Here is a 19,837-nt window from a genome sequence, read left to right on the forward strand (position 1 = left end):
ATCAGCAGGAGAAAAAAAAAATGTTTGGAGTGATAACGAGGATGGCCCTCCAACAGTTGACAAGAAGGTGTGAGTTACAGCAAGGGGAAAAATAGCATGGGGAAATAGTTTTTACTTTGTGTAATGACCCATCCACTCCCAGTATTTATTCAAGCCTAATTTAATGGTGTCCAGTTTGCAAATTAATTCCAATTCTGCAATCTCTCGTGGTATAATGAAACATACGTTTTTAGGGTATAACTAGAATTAGGTGGTGGAGGGACTGGGGAAGGATAGTTTAGCTAACATGTTCACTAACTTACTCTGACCTACCTGTTAGTATATAGACTTGTTTGTTAGTATGAGATAGAATTTTGGGTTTGATCTTTTGATAGTCTTATTTCTTAGGCTAATATGTGCGAACAAAGACAATGTGTGTGTTGCTTCTGCCTAGTCAGATGGGTTTGTTAGTACAATGGGAACAGATAAAGGATAGAGCAGTTAAATTGTTACAGGGCATGGTGCGAGTGTCTGAGTGTGACAAAGTGGGAATGTTCTTAATGTTTTCTTTCATTACTAGGTGGGTGCGTGTGATGCAGTAGGGAGTGGGGAGTATTGACCTAGGAAGGTTGCAGGGAAGTTTTACTGGGAATGTCTGCATTGGGGATAGGAGACTTTCCTTGAGGGAAGATACCTGAGCATGTAACATGAGAACCCAGGAGGGGGGTTGGAGATCAGGTGACCTCCTGGCCCGGGAAAGAGACAAAGGGAGAGGAGGGGCTGGAGAGTTCAGTTTTGGAGCTGGCTGGGAGAATGGAAGGGAGGTCAGACAGACTTCCTGGCCTCCCCTGACCCTCCAGAAGACCTGACTAAGAGGTCCTGTTTGGACTGTGTTCCTGTCGTCTAATAAATCTTCTGGTCTACTGTCTGACTGAGAGTCACGGTGAATCGCAGGAAGCCGGTGGTGCAGGGCCTTTTCTCCCCCAAACTCCGTGACACTGAGCACACGTTAAGTTTGTCTCAATCTCTATCTCAAGGCAAGGTCAAGCAACCAGTCAGGCAGAGCAAGGAGGGATTGGGGCAGGGAAGGTATAAAACACTAAAAGACCAAAGGAATGCCTGTCCCTGACTTTAGCACAACCTTACTCCTCACCCCTCCCATGGGATATGAAAGGGGTGGGACTGTGGGCGTGCATTGCAGGTATATTTGGGCCTGCTAAGGAGGAGGAGGAGGTGGGAAATGGAAATGGGGAGGGGGGTATGGGGAACTGGGACACAGGCAAGGCTCTGTGGCCTCAGAGCTGGGAAGGGGGACATGGGGTAATGCTCTGCAGCGTCAGATCTGGGAACGAAACACGGGGAAACAGACTCTGCCGGTATGTAGAGCTATGGATATGCTTGTTTGGAACTAACACTAATAAACATTGCATTGCCTGCACTTCGGACTTCTGGTCTTCTGCTTTCTGTCTGCGTGACAAAAACCAGGGAGGGGGTGAAGGGAAAGCCCTTTAACACTACCTATGATCTTTGTCTTAATGTAGATGCAGGTTACCATCTATTACCTCTATTTAGCTGGTTGAGATTTACCTTAGTTTACACTGCAACTTGACTAGTTATCTCAAGTGTAAAGATGTTTGGGTCTACAAATAGCCTGTGAAATACTCTTAACTCCTAATTCTGTACTCCTGTACAGACCCTTAGTGATTCCAATCTACCATATTCATTTTTGTGCCTTTTCAACTATTTTGTTAAAGGAGTTTATGCTGTGTCAAGGATATTTCATGAGAATTTTAAGATCAAACCCTATGGCTCACACTTTGAATGGCCACTGCATTTCTATGAAGGTGGAGTATCAAAAATGGTAATACAGAATTTGAAAATTAGAAGTTTTGTCTTTCCTGTGGCTGTATTTGACAATAAAAAAGTTGGAGTTAGCACAACCACTGTGTAATAAAGAGTAAATTATTGTAGTTTTTGTAATTACTTATTAAATTAAATACTATTTTAAGGTGGGGAAAAGGTATTTCTGAGATTCTGATTTTCTCAGGGTATAAGATAGTTTGGGTACCTTCAACATTCATTTCCATATTTCCAAACTGTCTCCCACTTTCTGTTTTTACTATAGTAATTTGTTCTAAAACTAACTCTGATGAACAGTACATAAATATGCTAAACCTGCTATTATTCTAAATAATAAAAATATACATATTTTAATAATATATATTAATAATAATAATCAGAAATAAAAGGCTGATTGCTGGTGCTGTTCACAGGTACCCAGTGCAAGTAATCATGCAACAAAGTGAACTGTTTCCTGATGAAACAAAATTGGAAGTGGGTTAGGAGAAGGCATCTTCTAAAAGAGGTGGGGAATGGGACTGTGGCTTCTAAAGTTTGTACAGTGTGGAGATAATACTCTCTTTCCCTACCTGGTGGAACAGATAGGAGGGATGGCCTTTTCCAGATGAGTTATTGCCAGATAGTTTCCAGATGTGTTATTAATAAAGTTGTGAGCTAGTTAAATCATATTCCTGATGTCTTGCCTTTCTTTCTGGGGTGTCCAGGCCAAAGGTAGCTGGTAATACATGCTCAATGTACCTGAGAGGAGTTAGGGTTGCCTGGTGTCTGGTTTTCGACCATAACACTTGGTTGAAAAGGGATCCTGGCCACTCCGGTCAGCACTGCTGACCAGACCGTTAAAAGTCCGGTTGGCAGCACAGCGGGGCTAAGGCAGGCTACCTGCCTGCCGTGACTCTGCACTGCTCCAAGAAGCAGTGACATGTTCCCCCTCCAGCTCCTACTCATAGCGTCATCCAGGGGGCTCCGCATGCTGGCCCCACCCAAATCGCTGACTCTGCAACTCCCATTGGTCGGGAACCACAGCCAATGGGAGCTGAAGGGCAGCACCTGCAGATGGGGTAGCACCCCAGCCTCCTGCCCCAGCCCAGATCCCCCTCCCGCACTCTGAATCCATCAGCCCCAACCCAGAGCCCCCTCCTGTATTTCCAAATCCCTCATCCCCATCCCCACACCAGAGCCCCTCCTGAGCCCTGAACCCATCATTTCTGGCCCCACCCCAGAATGTGCTGTCCCAGCCCAGAGCCCATCCCCCCTCCCATACTCTGAACCCCTCGGCTCCACCCCAAATCCCAGATCTCCCTCCCGCACCTCAAAGCCCTCACCCTCTCCCATACCCCAACCTCCTGAGCCAGCCTGGTGAAAATGAGCAAGTGAGTGAGGGTGAGGAGAGTGAGTGACAGAGGGATGGGGGATGGACTGAGTGGGGGCAAGGCCTCAGAGAAGGGGCGGGGTCTCAGGGGAGGGGCAGAGCAGGGGCGGGGCAAGGGTGTTCGGTTTTGTGTGAGTAGAAAGTTGGCAACTCTAAGGGGCGTTCATGCTAACAGCAGAGAGTGCTGCTAGCATTGAACCACTATGAAAATAAGCACCTTTAAAAATTGCTTCAGTTTTAATAATGCTAGGTGTTATATAATAAAAGGTAACTTTTAAATATATATTAAAATGATGATGACTTTTTTCCCCTTTAACAGCATTATGTCATGTCATTCAGGTGCATTGCATGAACATTGTTTTCATTCATTTTAATTGAGTACTAGAACAGAGGCATACAGAATGCTAGTTAATTCTTTTTATTTATGTATTTATTTATATAATTTCTGATTAGACTAGTTAAGAAGTACTTTTCTCATTAACAAGATCAATTTCTGTGGAAGATTTAATAAAATACATTGTGATATAGATGGACCATTAATCTCCTTCCACTGAAGCTTGACCTTTGGGAATTCTTTATCTCTCTCTCTTAGAAACAATATGTTAGAAACAGTGTTAGAATCTTTTCTGTGTTTTAAAAGAAAAGAAAAAGAGCCCCAATTCATCATACAGTAATTAATTCAGTTTTATAGAAAAAAATACTTTGCAGACCAACAGGGAGAACAAACTGTTGGGCTATATAAGTAATTTTTACTGATGGACTAATCAAAAGATTAGTTCAGATAAGGAAGAAAAATGTGGCTTCTTACTCAAACAGTTATCTGAAACATTTTGGTCGTTCAGAGAGTGCTGGAAATCATGCAAGAACAGGTTCTTTCATCAATATTTTTTTGACTATTTCCTGCTTTCAATTTGTCTATAAATACTACAAGTATAGCATTTTTTTCTGCAGAATTTTGGCAATTGAACTTACAGTTCTGGGTAAGACCACCAAATGGATAATGTGGGAGAGAAAGAAATAACAACAAAACAAGGAAAAAAATAATTTTTTCTGTCCTTTTTCTGTTTCAGTTAATTTTTTATTCAAAATTGTGGCCGATGTTTCAATCTATTTTTATGAGCTGCTTTGCCAATCCTCAACAAATTGTCTACTGTGAACACATTTGTTCTGTAATGTTCCAGAGGAGAGCACTATATTCAGAATAAAACCAGGCATTACAGGGACACCTGTTTATTTAAAGAATAAGAGAGAAAAAGACAAGACAATTATTTTAAAATGCCAACTAATATTGCAAGCTATTATTGACAGAGGAACAGGTTAAACTTGGGATCTGAGTCTTATAGTAGACTTTCAATTTAGCATGCCTGAATTATTTGGGATAGAAATCAGTGTATGACAAATTTAAAGTCATCTGGAATGTTAAAAATATCCACTGTAATCTGAAATCCTAGGTTTTTGTTTGTATAACAGATAATTTCAGTGAATTCAGGAAGTTCTGAGCTGACGGGAGTGTTTGGGAAATCAGTTCTGATTTCTTAGAGGTGTGTGGGATTTTATTTGGGGGTGAGGTTGTTGTCTAAGAATTTTAATTAAATAATGCAGTCTCAAAAGCTTAGTATGATTTTAATAGATGAATTAATGTTCACTTTCCTGTTATTCTAAAACACAATAATAATGATACAAAATAATCTATTTAAAAAGCACCTCTCCCACTCAGAAGTGCTCAGGGTGCCAAACAATAATCATAAAACCTATTTCCCATTAACTAACAAAAAAAACATGCCAAATTCCATAAAATTACAAATAATGTGGGTAAACAAAAAACAAAACTATAGAACAGCAACCATGATAGTAATTTAAAAAGTGAAGAGAGAAGAAATGAAACAGATTTCAGGAGGAATGGAGTTCCACACCATAGGGGCTACCACAACCAAAGCGCCATTTCAGGGGCAATGGCAGAATCCCCTAAGCTCGAGGTGGTATGTGAGTACAAAAACCCAACAGGTGAGGGCTCGAAGAGGAGGTCTTGAATACAGCCAGGGCCAGTCCCATTCAGAACTTTTAAAAACCAAATTAAAGGCTAATTTAAACTGAATTCACCATTTATATGTAACCAATGTAAAGAACGCAAAATCAAGCTGAATATAATCACGGTAGCTCAAATCCATGAGGAACTGTGCACCTGCATTCTCAACAAGGTGCAAGTAGAAGATCAGTCGTGCTGATAGATCCAGCATAGCAGGAATTACAAATGTCTGACTCATATAAATTGGAAGAAGGAATATTTTCATATGGCCAGCCTAAAAAATAATGCTTTTGCTCCCCAACCTTTACAGTTGCCTCTAAAAACATCTCACCCATTTTTTCTTTAAGTGAAAGAAAACCAACCACTATCTAGGCTTCTCCTAAGACAGCCTGTAGCTCTACAATATTAATTTCAACTGGGTTTCTCAGCATGGGAAGAGACTCTGACATTCAGACTTGAATGTCAGCTGTTTCAATCTCTCTGTGATACCGGAGTCAAATGGATAAGTGGCAGAATTTTTAAGGCCGGAATCCTGCCAATGCGTAATGTATTTACTTAATTTTAAACATGTGAATCGTCTCCCTGAAGTCAATGAGACTAGTCATGTGATTTAAGTCAAACAATGCTAAACTTTAGCAGGATAAGGACCTTCAGTTTAAAGATAGTTATTCAACACAGTTTCAGTCTCACCATTGCACCCTTACGACATTCACATGCTTTTTGTATAGATACTTAAGTAATTAATTAATATAGTTCCTGTAGGCTGGTTAGACAAGCCAAGCCATTATCACTGCAGATTAATTTATGGTCAGTCCTTCCAATTTGTATGTGAAATTGACATTTTCAAGTTAATCCTTTCACTTTCATCTGCAACTATTTAGTCTTTTGAAAAATGCTTTTCCTATAACCAGGCACTTCACAAATTATTCATTCTATTTCTTAGAACTTTGAGAAATCAAAGATATGATTAATCCTAAAAATCAGAGACAAAAAGCCAATAGCTAGCCATTAATAATTACACTCTTTTTGAATTAATCTCATCAATATGGTACATTTAGCAAAGAGAGTGACAAAAAGCAAAAAAAAAATCATTTTTCCCCCGATGATATTTCTGAAAGCAGCATTAGTCAGGAAAGCAGTTTTGCAGAGTTATTTTGGACTATACTCCCCTGACTTTTCATGGGACTGAGAGAAGAACTATCCACAATATCATATACTCATGGGTAGTTATGTGACATTATGCATGAAAGCAATGCCTCCAGAAATCAATACTTCAAGGAATTGCATTACAACTGCAGGGGTGCGTGTGCATGTATTTCAACATCTTAAAGTCCCTTAACCAACTATTCCCAATCTCACCATTTTTACATTGATTAAAATGAAGGGGCACTAAATACTGCTAGTGTCAGGCATAGCATGGACAAGCACAGTACACAACTCTTTGCCAATGAACTTCAGTCCTAATTTGCAAGACATCTACTTCTCCTATTTTAGATATCTCTCCTCAACAGTATCTCCTTAACATTATTCAGTGCTGCTTTTTTTTTTTTTTTTTTTTTGTCAACAAATGTCTGCTACTTATCCAAGCTAAACCACCAAACTCAATTCTATTTGTTTCCATAGATGAAATGCTAGAACATCCGTCAACCCATTCGACAATTTGTTTGCCTTTAGACATCGCACAGAAACTGCATGTTACATCCCAACACCCACACTGGTCAGACTGAGAAAAGGAGAAAGATGCTCACTCCACTGATGAATTCTTCTACATTGTCCCGGGTAAGATCGTTTTTTCCAAACCCTCTTAAATAGTGGTATATTACAATAACCGGACACTTTTATATTAACTTCTCACTTTTATATTAACTTCTCACTGTCTGTTGGCTGATTTGTGGGCATCACAAGTATTTATAATTACAAAATGTCATTGTGGATTTATAGTTAAACCCCAAAGCAAAAGAAGTCTTGCAGAGGAATTTGGATTAAAGTGCAATAAACTCTGCACTTATAATCTTACACTGAATCTTAATTACTCACTGAATCATAAATATGTATATTAGATAAAGTACATATATATGATTTAATATGATGTGACTCAGAGATCAATATTAGGATGACACACCAAACTCAACTAACATTGTCCATTCATTGAGAATCTTGTAATACACATTTTGTAAGTGTTCATTAACCAATGTATAATAATAATAATATTCTTATGGCAATTGTGCAACACATTTTTTATTGAAACCAGGCATAGTGGTGGCAAAACACTAATGTTCTTTCATGTCTTTCAGGGTAAACTTTAATATCATTATCAACCATTAACACAAAGGATGACATCAGCACAATTTACTGAACAGCATGACATGATTGCTACTTACCTAGCTGGGTCTCCTGAATCATCAGCTTACTTTCCAAAGGGTGCAAAAGCTTTGGTGGTTTATCTGTTAGTGGTGCTGGGGGAAAAAAAGAATACATATATCATTATTCTGAATATTACATATTATACAATAGTGTTTGATTTTTAACTATGCCAGCTAAGATATCCCTTAATTTGTGTGCATTTTTAATTAAATAATGTACATCCAGATGTTATGATGGGTACGTTGTTTTCTAACTGTAAAATAAATACATCATTGACAAATAGCATTTTTCATACTCAAGGTACTATTTAGAACTTGTCATAAATTTTTCTGACCAAAAATATTTATCTTTGTCAAACTTTTCACAAACATTTATCGACATCATAGAAATTTTCTGTTTTTCAGAAAAAATCCATGACAATTTTATAGATGTTTAATAATTATTTTAATGAAAATTGTGTATGAGAACGTATTTGTTTACTGAAACCACAATTTTCAGTAAGCAAAGATGTTCAATAATGATTTCCAACACAATTTTGACAAAAATTTCAATTAGAACATTAATAAAAAGATCAATGACACTTTTAAGCAAAGTCAGAAAATGGGTCAGTTCTTGAAATCTGTGAAATGGAAATAGTTTACAAGTGTCAAGATTTTCCACAAAAGTGTTCTTTCATTTTTAGTCTCCCCTAGTACTACCTTAGAGCAGTTAGACTTACATTTAGGCATTTTCAAGATAGGCAGTAAGGTCTGATTCTGTAAGTTTCTATAAATCTCTTCCAAGGTGCTATATGAGCAAAGTCAGTGAGAGCTGATGGTTTTTGGCACCTGGTACAAAGGTGCTTATCAACTTGCAGGATCAATCCCTAACATACTATCTTCATGTACATTATTTTCTTCTGAAAAAGCAAAGCTCAAATGTCAAATCATGCAACTAAACTGGTGGTCATGTTATTCAAATTCTTCATCTACAGCTTAAATGACAGAATCCACATTAATTATTATTATTGTAAATACATCTTGCCTTTACTGATCTCTGACCAACAGAAACATGAGTTAAAAATAGAAAAATAGCAAGTGATTTTTTTCCCAATATCAGCAATATATGTCCATAGAAAAGCCTTACTTTCACTTTTGAAGTCATCCAGAAATTCTGTTCTTTTACTTTTTAACCATAATTTGTATTAGCGTCTTTAATAGATATTTTGGGCTGTCATTGATTTGAAGTACATTTGACACGACTCTATAATCTTCGTTCTATCCAATTTGTCAAAAACACCACTCCTGCCCCCACATCAAGTTGGCACTACGCACATGGATGCATGTGTTTATCCTACTAAATCTGCTCACCTTGTCAGCTGAACTATGGCAGCAGTATTTTAGATAATCATTTAGCCACTTTGCCTTCATTATGCTTTTTTGAGCTCTCTGATTGAAATATCCATGTCCCCTGAAATCCACCATACCAATTTCAACTCTGCAGCAAGTACAGAATGGATCAGTTAAGGGAGGCTGAACTCAAATGTTTCTCTCCCTCTCCCTCCCATTTCTCTGTCAGGAGCACAAGCCAGGCCAGTTGGATATCTGGACTACTAACCCAGGTATCACTGTTTAGGCATTGGATCAAAGTCTTTATCTTTAAAAAATCAAAAGAACTGAAGCTGATTCACAAGCTCACTATTGTTCCTTCCAACAACAGTACTACTTTTCACAAGTGGATTTTGCACTCACAGGGTTAGACCTCTGAGGCAACCCACAGTTGTGAAAAGGTTTTAGTCACTTTACTGGAATTCAAGTAACTTTTGTATTTGTTGAATCTGAATATATTTCTTGACTCTCTCTCTCTCTTGTGGAAGGGGGGGTAAAGTGGGTGGTAGGAGAAGGGAATTAAGTTTCTGGGATATGAGTTTTCTTAACTAGTAATATTGATTTAAACTGCAAAGATAGTCATTCACATTTAACATCTCTTTAAAGACTCATAAGTCTGTCACCTTTCAGAGAGTGTCCACTCTGTCATTTAAATGTAGATTTGCCATTCGGTCACTCTCAACTCAATGCCCATTTATCAAATAATGTTTCTTGAGCCACTGTTGTTCTCAATCTCTTTTAATACTCTTCAAAGCAAACAAAGTTCTCTCATACCAACCTAATTTCCTAGTGTAGCAATAACTACTCTGCTCAGGGGTGTGAAAAATGTACACCCTGATTGTCACAGTTAAATTGACTTAACCCCTGATGTAGACAGAGCTAGATTTATGGGAGAATTCTCCTTTTGACCTAGCTACTGCCTCTCAGGGAGTACCTACATTGACAGAAAAATCCCTCCCGTTGTCATAGGTAACCTCTTCACTGAAGCGGAACCACTGCAGAGCTTTAAGTGTAGACAAACCCATAGTAACTGGTAGAGTTAATCTGAGTTCAAAAGGCATGTGAGTTAGAGAACAACAGATCCCATTTCTTTTTTCTTTTTTTTTAAATGACGTGCTACATTACTTCCCTGGGGCCTTGGACCTAAGGTGGCAGCTGTCTGTAAATATCCATAGCTATTGATGATCATTTTTAGCTAACCAGGGATTAGGGGTGTTAATCTCATAAAACCCTGTCATTGTGTCCAGTGTCATTTATCTAAACCATCAGGCTTGCTTACAGCAGCTCTAGGGTTATGAGAGAAGATGCTGTTTTAATATATATGTTTTAATATTTATTTAACTTCTATTTAATCATTGTGGCCATTGCTGTTACAAATAAACCATAGATGATAACTCTGCTGTATGGCCATTTTAAGGTGATAAATTCAGCAGCCAAAGTTTGTGGCCAGTCAAGTTTGAAACTCATCATATAATGGGGTAACCACAATGCAATGCACTCTACTGCCTCAATTTGGGTCAAGTTCCAATCTCTTCATGTTACTCCATATGGAAATTCCCTATGGCCTAGGGAACCCTATACTACTCAAAACTGAAGCCTCCAGCATCAGAACTTGCTGGGGATATGAGGGGGTTTACGCCTGGAGCACTCTGCCTTTCAGCTATTCTTGGCTGCAGAGCAGCCAATAGGTGGCTGTAGGAAACCACTACAAATTAGAACAGGAAAGGCAAGAAAGTGAAATTTGAGCAACTTTGTATACTTTATTTTAAAATGTGATCAGCCAGATTTTTCAAGATAGATTGTGCTCTGCCAGTCCTTAATTTCAGTATGCATTAAGTATGCATAATTCTCTGGAAATCATGTTCCAAAAGGTAAACATGCTTTTCTGGCAATATTTTCCCCTGGATTAAGATAGTGATTAGAAGACTGAGGTAGTCTCTAACAATTTTTGCAATCCTTGGTGAGTTTAAAAGCTCTGTAATGGAGCTATGTGCATCTTAGAAGTTACATTCTCTCTTGCTCCAGCCCAGCAATACTACCGTTTACGTAGGGGAAAAGCCCTTGGGATGGATTCTTAACTGGATGGACTGACTATCCATGAGGCCAAAACATTTGAACAATTTCTATTGTACATCATTTTCTGGCAGGTAAACTGATACAGCGATGTCAGATAATTAACCTGATGTCACAAAACAATACAATTTGCATAAATCCTGATGCCCAGTCCTCTAACCAAACAACATTTTCTCCCATGCAAACTTCACAAACCAAGTGAAACTCACAAAACCTATATTTTTAACTGGTTTCTAAAGCAGATTAAGCATCTTATTTTCTAATTTATAAAGTTTGCTTCCAAACAATATCCATCAACTGCTATAAGTTTTTGCAGCATATCACTAAATCTTAATAAAATATAAAACACAAAGCATTTTTTCTGTATCAGTTTTACAAATAAGACCATTTCTTTCTTTTCTCCCTTTATATTTAATAGATATCCCAAGAGTTATGATAAAGTCAAAAGAGATGACACCACTAATTAATGACCTTTAGCAGTAGCTGTAACGTAAAGAAATGCTTTGAATTACAATTAAATTAGAACATACACCAGGAAATTTACTTGGACAGCCCTTTTCTACATGCCTTGAATTGGTATTACAAAGTTTGTTATTTTATGGTAAAAAATCAGTGGCCAAACAGGACTTCACAGCTGTCAATTGTTATCAACGTGCTGCACACCATGGTCCCTTGAAACATCTTGGGGACCAAATTCAGATTCCTCCTTCCCCAAAAGCGCAGACTGCCCCTATCAACTGAACTAACAGAGAATCTCCATTATCCTTACAGGAATGATTACACATAGCTAAGCAGTAAGGGCTGTGGTAGTCATTCACACATAGCTTGCAATCGTGTGTTTGAATTAAAGATTTCTCCTAGCTCAGCTTCTCACTTTGCCACATCAGGCAGGCTCATTTGTCTTTTGTTCATGCTTTCCAGTCCATTTTGGGGGTAATGACTCTGGTGTCACAGATACAATATTAGGACATCACTGCAGGACTGAATAGGAGGAAGGAAGGAACGAAGGAACGAAGCCATAAGCTTAAGGGGAAGTATTCCCACACTTTGAATTCTAAGGTAATGCATCTCCCCTCTTCTTGAAACCCTCACTTCCCTCTCTGTGTCCACCCCTCTCTTGAAACAAACCCATGCTACCTCTCTCCATGCCCCTAAAGCACACATGATATGGCCCTACCCAAGCAGGGAGAGAGTCTCATGTTCCCCAACCACATTGCCTACTTTATAGCTAGCCTTTTCAACATGGAGTTCTTGCTCAACAGGCAGTAAAGCCCTGCTCTCTGCTGTTTCCTGGCATGAGACAGGAAAAACAATCTAGGAGCATGGAAGGAGTGGGACAAGGCACACCTAGCACAATAGGAGAAGAGGGTTTTGTTCAGTAGAGGGGAAGCACTGGATGCAGTCTCCAGATCCAGATGCTCCTCCTTATTATAGTGTCTGCTACAGAGAGAAGGCCAAGTCTGATGCTCTAGGAAGTGACCAGTCCTGGGGGTATAAAATACCTCAGGACTTGCTGCTATCCTAAAGGTTATATACAAATACCTTTCATAAGTAGCGAGCATGGTAAAGAACAGTAAGAGAAAGAAATGAAACTTGAACAGGTTAATATCTGAAAGTCATTTCTTTCAAAAATGTGCACAGTATGAAAGTACCTGTTAAAGTAAAATATTATGACCAATGCACAGGTCTCACCACTGATAAGCCATCACTTATCAAAAGTTACTACACACAGCAATAGCCAAGATATTGCAGTTTATTCCTACGGTAAGTACAGGAAGGAGGGGTGGGGGAGAACAGCAGCATCTCAGATATTACTGTGTAGTAACTTGCAAAATGTTCATTTACAAAAAAACGTTGACTGCTGTAAAAAAAGGTAATGTAGTAATACATTTTCTCTCAATGATAGGAAACTGCAGGAATGTTAATGACGTGGGGACCAATCCTACAAATACTCGGGTATGTGCTTAAAACTACTCATGTGAGTAATAGTATTTAAGTCAGTGGGACTACTCATGTGAGTACAATGAAGCATGTGTGTGTTTGCAGGATAGAAACTAAGTTTAAATCATGCAATGCAATGCAAATTCTCCTTTCGGTTATAAATGCACAACCCCCCTACATCAAAGGGAAACACCGATAGAACAGACTTTGGCTTACTGTGTCTGTTTTCTTATATCCTTCAGAAAAAGAAAATATTTAATCATTGCTTGAGACCAAATCTTAATTTGGATTCCATTTCTCAGTTACAACTGGATTGGTTTTCATGTAGATTCATAGATTCTAAGGTTGGAAGGGACCACTGTGATCATTTAGGCAGATATCTTGAATAGCATAGGCCACTGAACTTCCCCAAAATAATTCTGAAAGCATATCTTTTAGGAAAACATCCAATCCTGATTTTAAAATTGTCTCTGATGGACACTCCACCATAAGTTGGTAAATTGTTCCAATAGTTAATTACTCTCACCATTAAAAATTTGCACCGTACTTCCAAGTCTGAATTTGTCTAGCTTCAACTTCCATCTATTGGATCATGCTATACCTTTCTCTGCTAGACTGAAGTGCCTATTATTAAATATTTGTTTTCCCTGTAGGTAATTAGAGACTGTAATGGAGTCACCCGTTAACTTTCTCTTTGTTAAACTAAATAGATTGAGCTTCTTGATTCTACCACTATAAGACATGTTTTCTAATCCTTTAATCATCCCCGTGAACCCTCTCTTAATTTTCAACATCCTTCTTGAAATGCGGGCACTAGAACTGGACACAGTGTTCCAGCAGCGGTCGTACATGTAAAATAGAGGTAAAATAACAACTCTACTCCTACTCAAGATTCCCCTGTTGATGTATCCCAGGATTGCATTAGCTCTTTTGGCCACAGAATCACACTGGGAGCTCATGTTCAGCTACATCTCCCCTTCCTTTCAAAATCCCTGCTTCCCTGGATACAGTCCCCCATCCTGTAAATATGACCTACATACTTTGTTCCCAGATATATATTTTATCTTTAGCCATATTGAACACATATTGTTTGCTAGCACCCAGTTTACCATGAGACCCAGAGCCCACTGAATCAGTCCTCTTCATTATTTCCCACTTCCCCAATTTTTGTGTCATCTGCGAACTTTATCAGTGATGATTTTATGTTTTCTTCCAGGTCATTAATAAAGATATTAAATAGCATAGGGCCAAGAACCAATCCCTGCAGGAACCCACTGCAAACAGACCATTCAATGGCTATTCCCGGTTTACAGTTACTTTTTGAGACCTACCAGTTAGCCAGTTTTTAATCTATTTAATGTGTACCATATTATTTCTATATCACTCTAGTTTCTTAAACAAAATGGCGTGCAGTACCAAGTCAAATGCCGTACACAAGTCTAAGTATATTAAGTTAACATTATTACCTTTGTCATCCAAACTTGTAATATCAAAAAAGACATCAAATGAGGTTAACAGTATCTATTTTCCAGAAATGCATATTGAATTGCATTAATTACATTGCTGTCCATTCATTCATTATTAATCAAGTCCCATATCAAACACTCCATTAACCTGCCTGAGATCAAGATCAGGCTGACAGGCCTATAATTATCCACATCACCCCATTTACCCTTTTTTTTAAAAAATGACACAATAGCTTTCTTCCAGTTTTCTGGAATGTCCCCAGGGCTCTAAGACTTATTGAAAATCAGCATTAATGGTCCAATGAGCATCTCAGTCAGCTCTTTTAAAGCATTTGGATACAAGTTATCTGGACCTGCTGATTTTAAAGAAGTCTGTCTTTAGTAACTTCTATTTAGCATCCTCCACAGATACTAGTGGAATGCAAAGAGCATTATCACCACCATAGGATGAGGCTGCATCATCTTTTCTCTCCCAAATACAGAACAGAAAAGAATATTGAACACTTCTTCCTTTTCTGCATTATTATTGATTATTCTATCATTTCCATCTGGCAAAGAACTAATACCATGGCCAGGATTATTTTTGTTAAAATATATTTTTAAAACTCCTTATCATCTGCAACTCTGCCAGCCATAGATTTCTACTAGTATCACTTGGCTTCCCTTATCAATTTTCTACAATTTTTATTTTCTGATTTATATTCAGTCCTATCAACTTTCCCTTTCTTATATATATTATTTTGTACAGCTGCCTTAACTTTTCCTCTAAACCTTTTTTTTTTTTTAACCAGCATAGCCTTGTTAGTCTCTAAGGTGCCACAAGTACTCCTGTTCTTTTTGCGGATACAGACTAACACGGCTGCTACTCTGAAACCTGATTCCTCAATTGTGTGATTCTGGCTTTTGGGGCATCTAGTGTTCCTAAATGATTCGCAATAATTATTCACATTTTTCTGATTTAATTCTTCTCCCAGCTGATTTGGCTCATAACTGTTTTCAGCATTGTGAACTGTTCTAGCCTTTGTTCTGTTTGTACATTGTAAATGTGATCAAGTTATAATCACTTGTTCCTAAATTAACTTTAAGTTCTGTGATTAGTTCGTCTTCATCTGTCCAGACAAAGTCTAATATAGAATTAAATTAAACACTTTTTGAGTTAGGAAACTGTTTAGAAATTTGAAGGATGTTTTAGTACTGACAGCATGAGAACTCCAGCATGTGTTTCTCAAATTGAAGTCCCCCATGATCACAGATGTTTTCTTGTTAGGTTATTATAATTGATTTTAAATATTCCGATTGTCTGAAACATACCACCAGTTTCAGTTATAGCAACTAGATCAAATTTATGTTCATAAATGAGCAATTCCAATTCCTATTCCTCTTGTTTGTTACCCAGGCTTCTAACATTAATGTATAGGAAATTCAAAAATTTCTTCTCTTCTTCTCCTTTGTTTTTTTTGTTTTGTTCTTCAACATCTTGATTTTGTGCTGAGTGCTCATATCTTCCTTCTTTTAACCCTTTCCTTTTGCTATTATTTTAACCCCCTCCAAACTACTCTAGCCAGCCTGTCCCCAGGAAGATTGGTCCATCTTCTATAGTTTCAATGGCATCCACCTCAGTAGCAAGGGACCAAAGTTACACAAAACAAAAGCCCTGCATCCTACACCATGTACCTAATCGAATCACTTCCAGAATCTTCTGCCTTCTGTCTTCCTTTGCTTGTGGGATAGGAAAAATCTCAGAGAAAATTGTTTGGATATTATTATTCTTCAGTATGCTTCTGAGCTCCGTGAAGTCATCTGATATCCGGTCAATAATGCTGATACGAACTGTCACCAATGGATCTTTGCCCATAGACTTCAGAAGCCTATCCAGGCTTAGAGTGGCATCTTGTATTCTGGCTCTGGGAAGGAAACACACTATCCTGTTATCCTCCCGTCCCTTTCAGAATGTTCTTTCAATTCTTCTGAATATTGAATCTCCAACAAGGATCATCTGTCTACCTTGGACAGCTGGAGAACTCTTTGTGGGTAAGCTTGATTTTCTTACAGGATGATTCAAGTTGCCATCCACGTGTGTGTCCTGTAAATCTCTCTCTTCCCTTAGATCTGCTGGATCTTGAGAGGTATCTTCCATAGTTTCTACACTGAGGACCTGGTATCAATTTGAAACTTCTAGTGGTATGGAATTCCTGGTGATTCTCTTGTCGCTGGTGACCACAGTCTCTCCTCAACTATCTCCAATCATGTAGAATGCCACTGTGACCTCCTGCCCCTAGTGGTTAGAAATCACCTTCTCTCTGACTTCCTCTCTCTCCCATTTCTTTGTGGCCAGGTCCATTCTTCCTTGAACCTGGTGTACTGGTGTTTCCTGAACCTGGTTGTCTAGGTTGTCCAGGTTCCTGAACCTGGTTGTCTCCTTAATTTGTGATTCTTAGTTGTGTATCAGCTTGCCCATCCAATCCAAGAATCTTTTTCCTCCAGCACAGGCACTAATGTACATTTAATGTACAAGAAGTCCCTTCTGTCTTCAGGCAGGAAAGAGAACATGTCACATCTGATGCAGGTCACCACCACCACTGTTCCATTGCTGTCCATCTTGATATCAAACTTAGTGCTGAACTTAGAAGGAAAGCCTCTTAAGCTCGCTTTCCAAACTCCCATGTTAACTGCCTGTGTTCATAGTTCTTGAGTATGCCTAACAAATGACTTTTTAATACCAAGTCTTCTCTGCTTAGCTTAGCTCAGCTCAGCTCCTTACCACCAGGGAGCGATTAGTTAATCAGAGACTTCAAACAGCTGGGTTGATTGACGGTCCAAGAACTATAACTTTGCAGCCTTTAGCAAGGGACTGATCAAAGGTCCAAGGGCTATATAATACTGGCAAGGGCTGCATAAGAGCAACATTTATAATTGAACAAACCTGAAATGGACAGCCCAACAACCTACTAATAATGTTCTGCAACACTGCCTGGGGAAGACTGGTTCTATTATTGAATCCAGCATTTCACAGATAGGTCAGCTGCATGCAGGGACATCTTAGAGGTGGCATGTTAAGCTGCAATAAAACGATTGGTAATGGGGACTAATGTGATTTAGTTATCTCTGTGGCTGATTTAAGATTTGCTAACATGTTCTGAAAAAGGTCTGATACACCATGTATTTAGAAAGAATTCTGTCTCTGCCTTTAATGTACATATTTCTCATCACCTCCTTCCTTTAAAAAATAATTACTAGAGATATTTGAGTGAAAACAGGATTATTGTTTCTTAACAGTTCATCTGCTCCTGCTGCTTCTTTCCCCACCTGAAGTCATAATCCTCTCTTTGTGACATCAAAAATCGCTTCTGCAATAACAGTTCTCATGTTGCAAATGGAAGGTAAGGAAGCAGCAGCAGGAGTAGATGAACCATTAAGAAACAAAGATTCTGTTATCATGCAAATGTCTGTAGCAATAAAAATCTGGAAAGAGAAATACAAAATGTAGGACAAGAATGCAGGAATATTTCTAAACAGTGGTTCACAAAGTTTTAAGTAAATGTGGCCCCTGATGACAAAGGACAGATAGGGTACTGGGGGAGAAGAGCACATTTCCAACCAGATGTTGGGTTTTTCATTATCCGCTCATCTCTAATTGAAGCTGACATGACATTTGAGCCAGCCCTACGAACTCAGGGAAGCTGCACATATTGCTTCTTTTTCCTATTAGCTTTCTTGAACATATACAGCAATTCTCTGTGGCCCTCAAGAGAAAGGCTCAAATAATCAAAATGCTGCCATCACAAACTATAATAAAGTCTTGAATAAAATAAAATGAAACATAGGACTCCTAGCATATGTAGTTAAAATAGAACAATGAAATATCAACCCAACATCTTGACAGGATCAGTCTGCCCGTGTGACAGATTTACATTTAGATCTTAAAAAAGAAAAAGTATTTAATCTCAAAAGACTTTTAGTTGCAGGACAAGATCAAAAGTGAGAGCACAATTCTACTCTGAGATCCACATGGCTGATCTCACCTTCAATATTTTGATTTTCCTACATACAAAGAACTCCAAAAGCAGGAACAGCAGGATGGTGGTATTGGAATCTGCCATGTAGCTCTGAGAAAAGAGTTTTGCTCTAAAGAATTTCCTGTTCTTCTGTATTCTATTATATTCTAGTTCCTATACTGCTCCTATTACCCTGGTATCAGAGAGCCTATTAACTAACTGAGTGAGAAATGTTGAGAACTGATGGCAGATTGCCACAGGCACTTCCTTAAAATGTGTGTGCGTGCACACACCCATCCACACACATGGTGCCATAAAGCTTAAATGGTGGCACTATTGTAATAATAATAATAATAATAATAAAAACATTGCTATGGATGAAATACCACTGCTGTAAGGCAAATACTCCAGTCCAGTAAACTACAATATCTACCTCGGAATATGACTAATCTTTCAGATAGACTGTAAAACAGCAATGTGCAAGTTGTAAACAAGCAAGAAAGAAATTCCTCCTTAAATAGGAATGTTTTAACAGTTTCTATATGTTTAAAACAGTTAATGATATGTTTAATAGCAATGTAACTTAAAGGGCCTGGCTCAGAAGTAGCGATGAATAAAGGATGTTGATTCAAATGGGGATTCACTGATACAGAACTGGACAGGTATAAATACTTGGCATAATGAGTGGGCTGGCCAAAGTGATCTTTCAGATGTTTTTACCACCCCCATCATTGTGCACAAAAGAGAAAAGAAAGGGGGATATGATAGAGGTCTATGAAATCATGACTGGTGTGGAGAAAGTAAATAAGGAAGTGTTATTTACTCCTCGCAACACAAGAACTAGGGGTCACCAAATTAAATTAATAGGCAGCAGGTTTAAAACAAACAAAATGAAGTATTTCTTCACACAATGCACAGTCAACCTGTGGAACTCTTTGCCAGAGGATGTTGTGAAGACTATAAGAAAGTTCAAAAAAAGAACTAGGTAAATTCATGGAGGATAGGTCTATCAATGGCTATTAGCCAGGATGGGCAGGGATGGTGTCCTTAGCCTCTGTTTACCAGAAGCTAGGAATGGATGCCAGGAGAGAGATCACTTGATGACTACCTGTTCTGTTCATTCCCTTTGAAACACCTGGTAATGGCCACTGTTGGAAGACAGGATACTGGGCTAGATGGACCTTCGGTCTGACCCAGTATGGCCGTTCTTATGTGCATATAAGATCCAGATCCTCAAAAGGTAGTGAGACTTGCAACCTTATCTAAACCTTATAAGTGGCTTTTACACGGACTTGAATTGTCTCTCTTTTTCTTGCAAAGCACTCGTAATACTTTTTTCCTATCTTTCAATTTTCATTCTTCTCTCACACATAACAATAATGATGGAAGTAGTGGTT

At 38.5% G+C, this 19,837-nt stretch overlaps 1 protein-coding gene across 1 annotated transcript in view; it reads right to left on the reverse strand.

The window, feature by feature from the left end:
- The window catches only part of IL1RAPL1 (interleukin 1 receptor accessory protein like 1), a 1,145,215-nt gene that overhangs the window by 244,269 nt on the left and 881,109 nt on the right, over window positions 1-19,837 (reverse strand). Inside the window, exon 6 of the mRNA XM_054005933.1 lies at window positions 7,616-7,690. Within this exon, the coding sequence (XP_053861908.1) occupies window positions 7,616-7,690 (75 nt within the window). The remainder of the gene's footprint in view (window positions 1-7,615; window positions 7,691-19,837) is intronic.

This window comes from Malaclemys terrapin, chromosome 1 (assembly GCF_027887155.1).
Source record: "Malaclemys terrapin pileata isolate rMalTer1 chromosome 1, rMalTer1.hap1, whole genome shotgun sequence".
Taxonomy (NCBI): domain Eukaryota; kingdom Metazoa; phylum Chordata; order Testudines; family Emydidae; genus Malaclemys; species Malaclemys terrapin.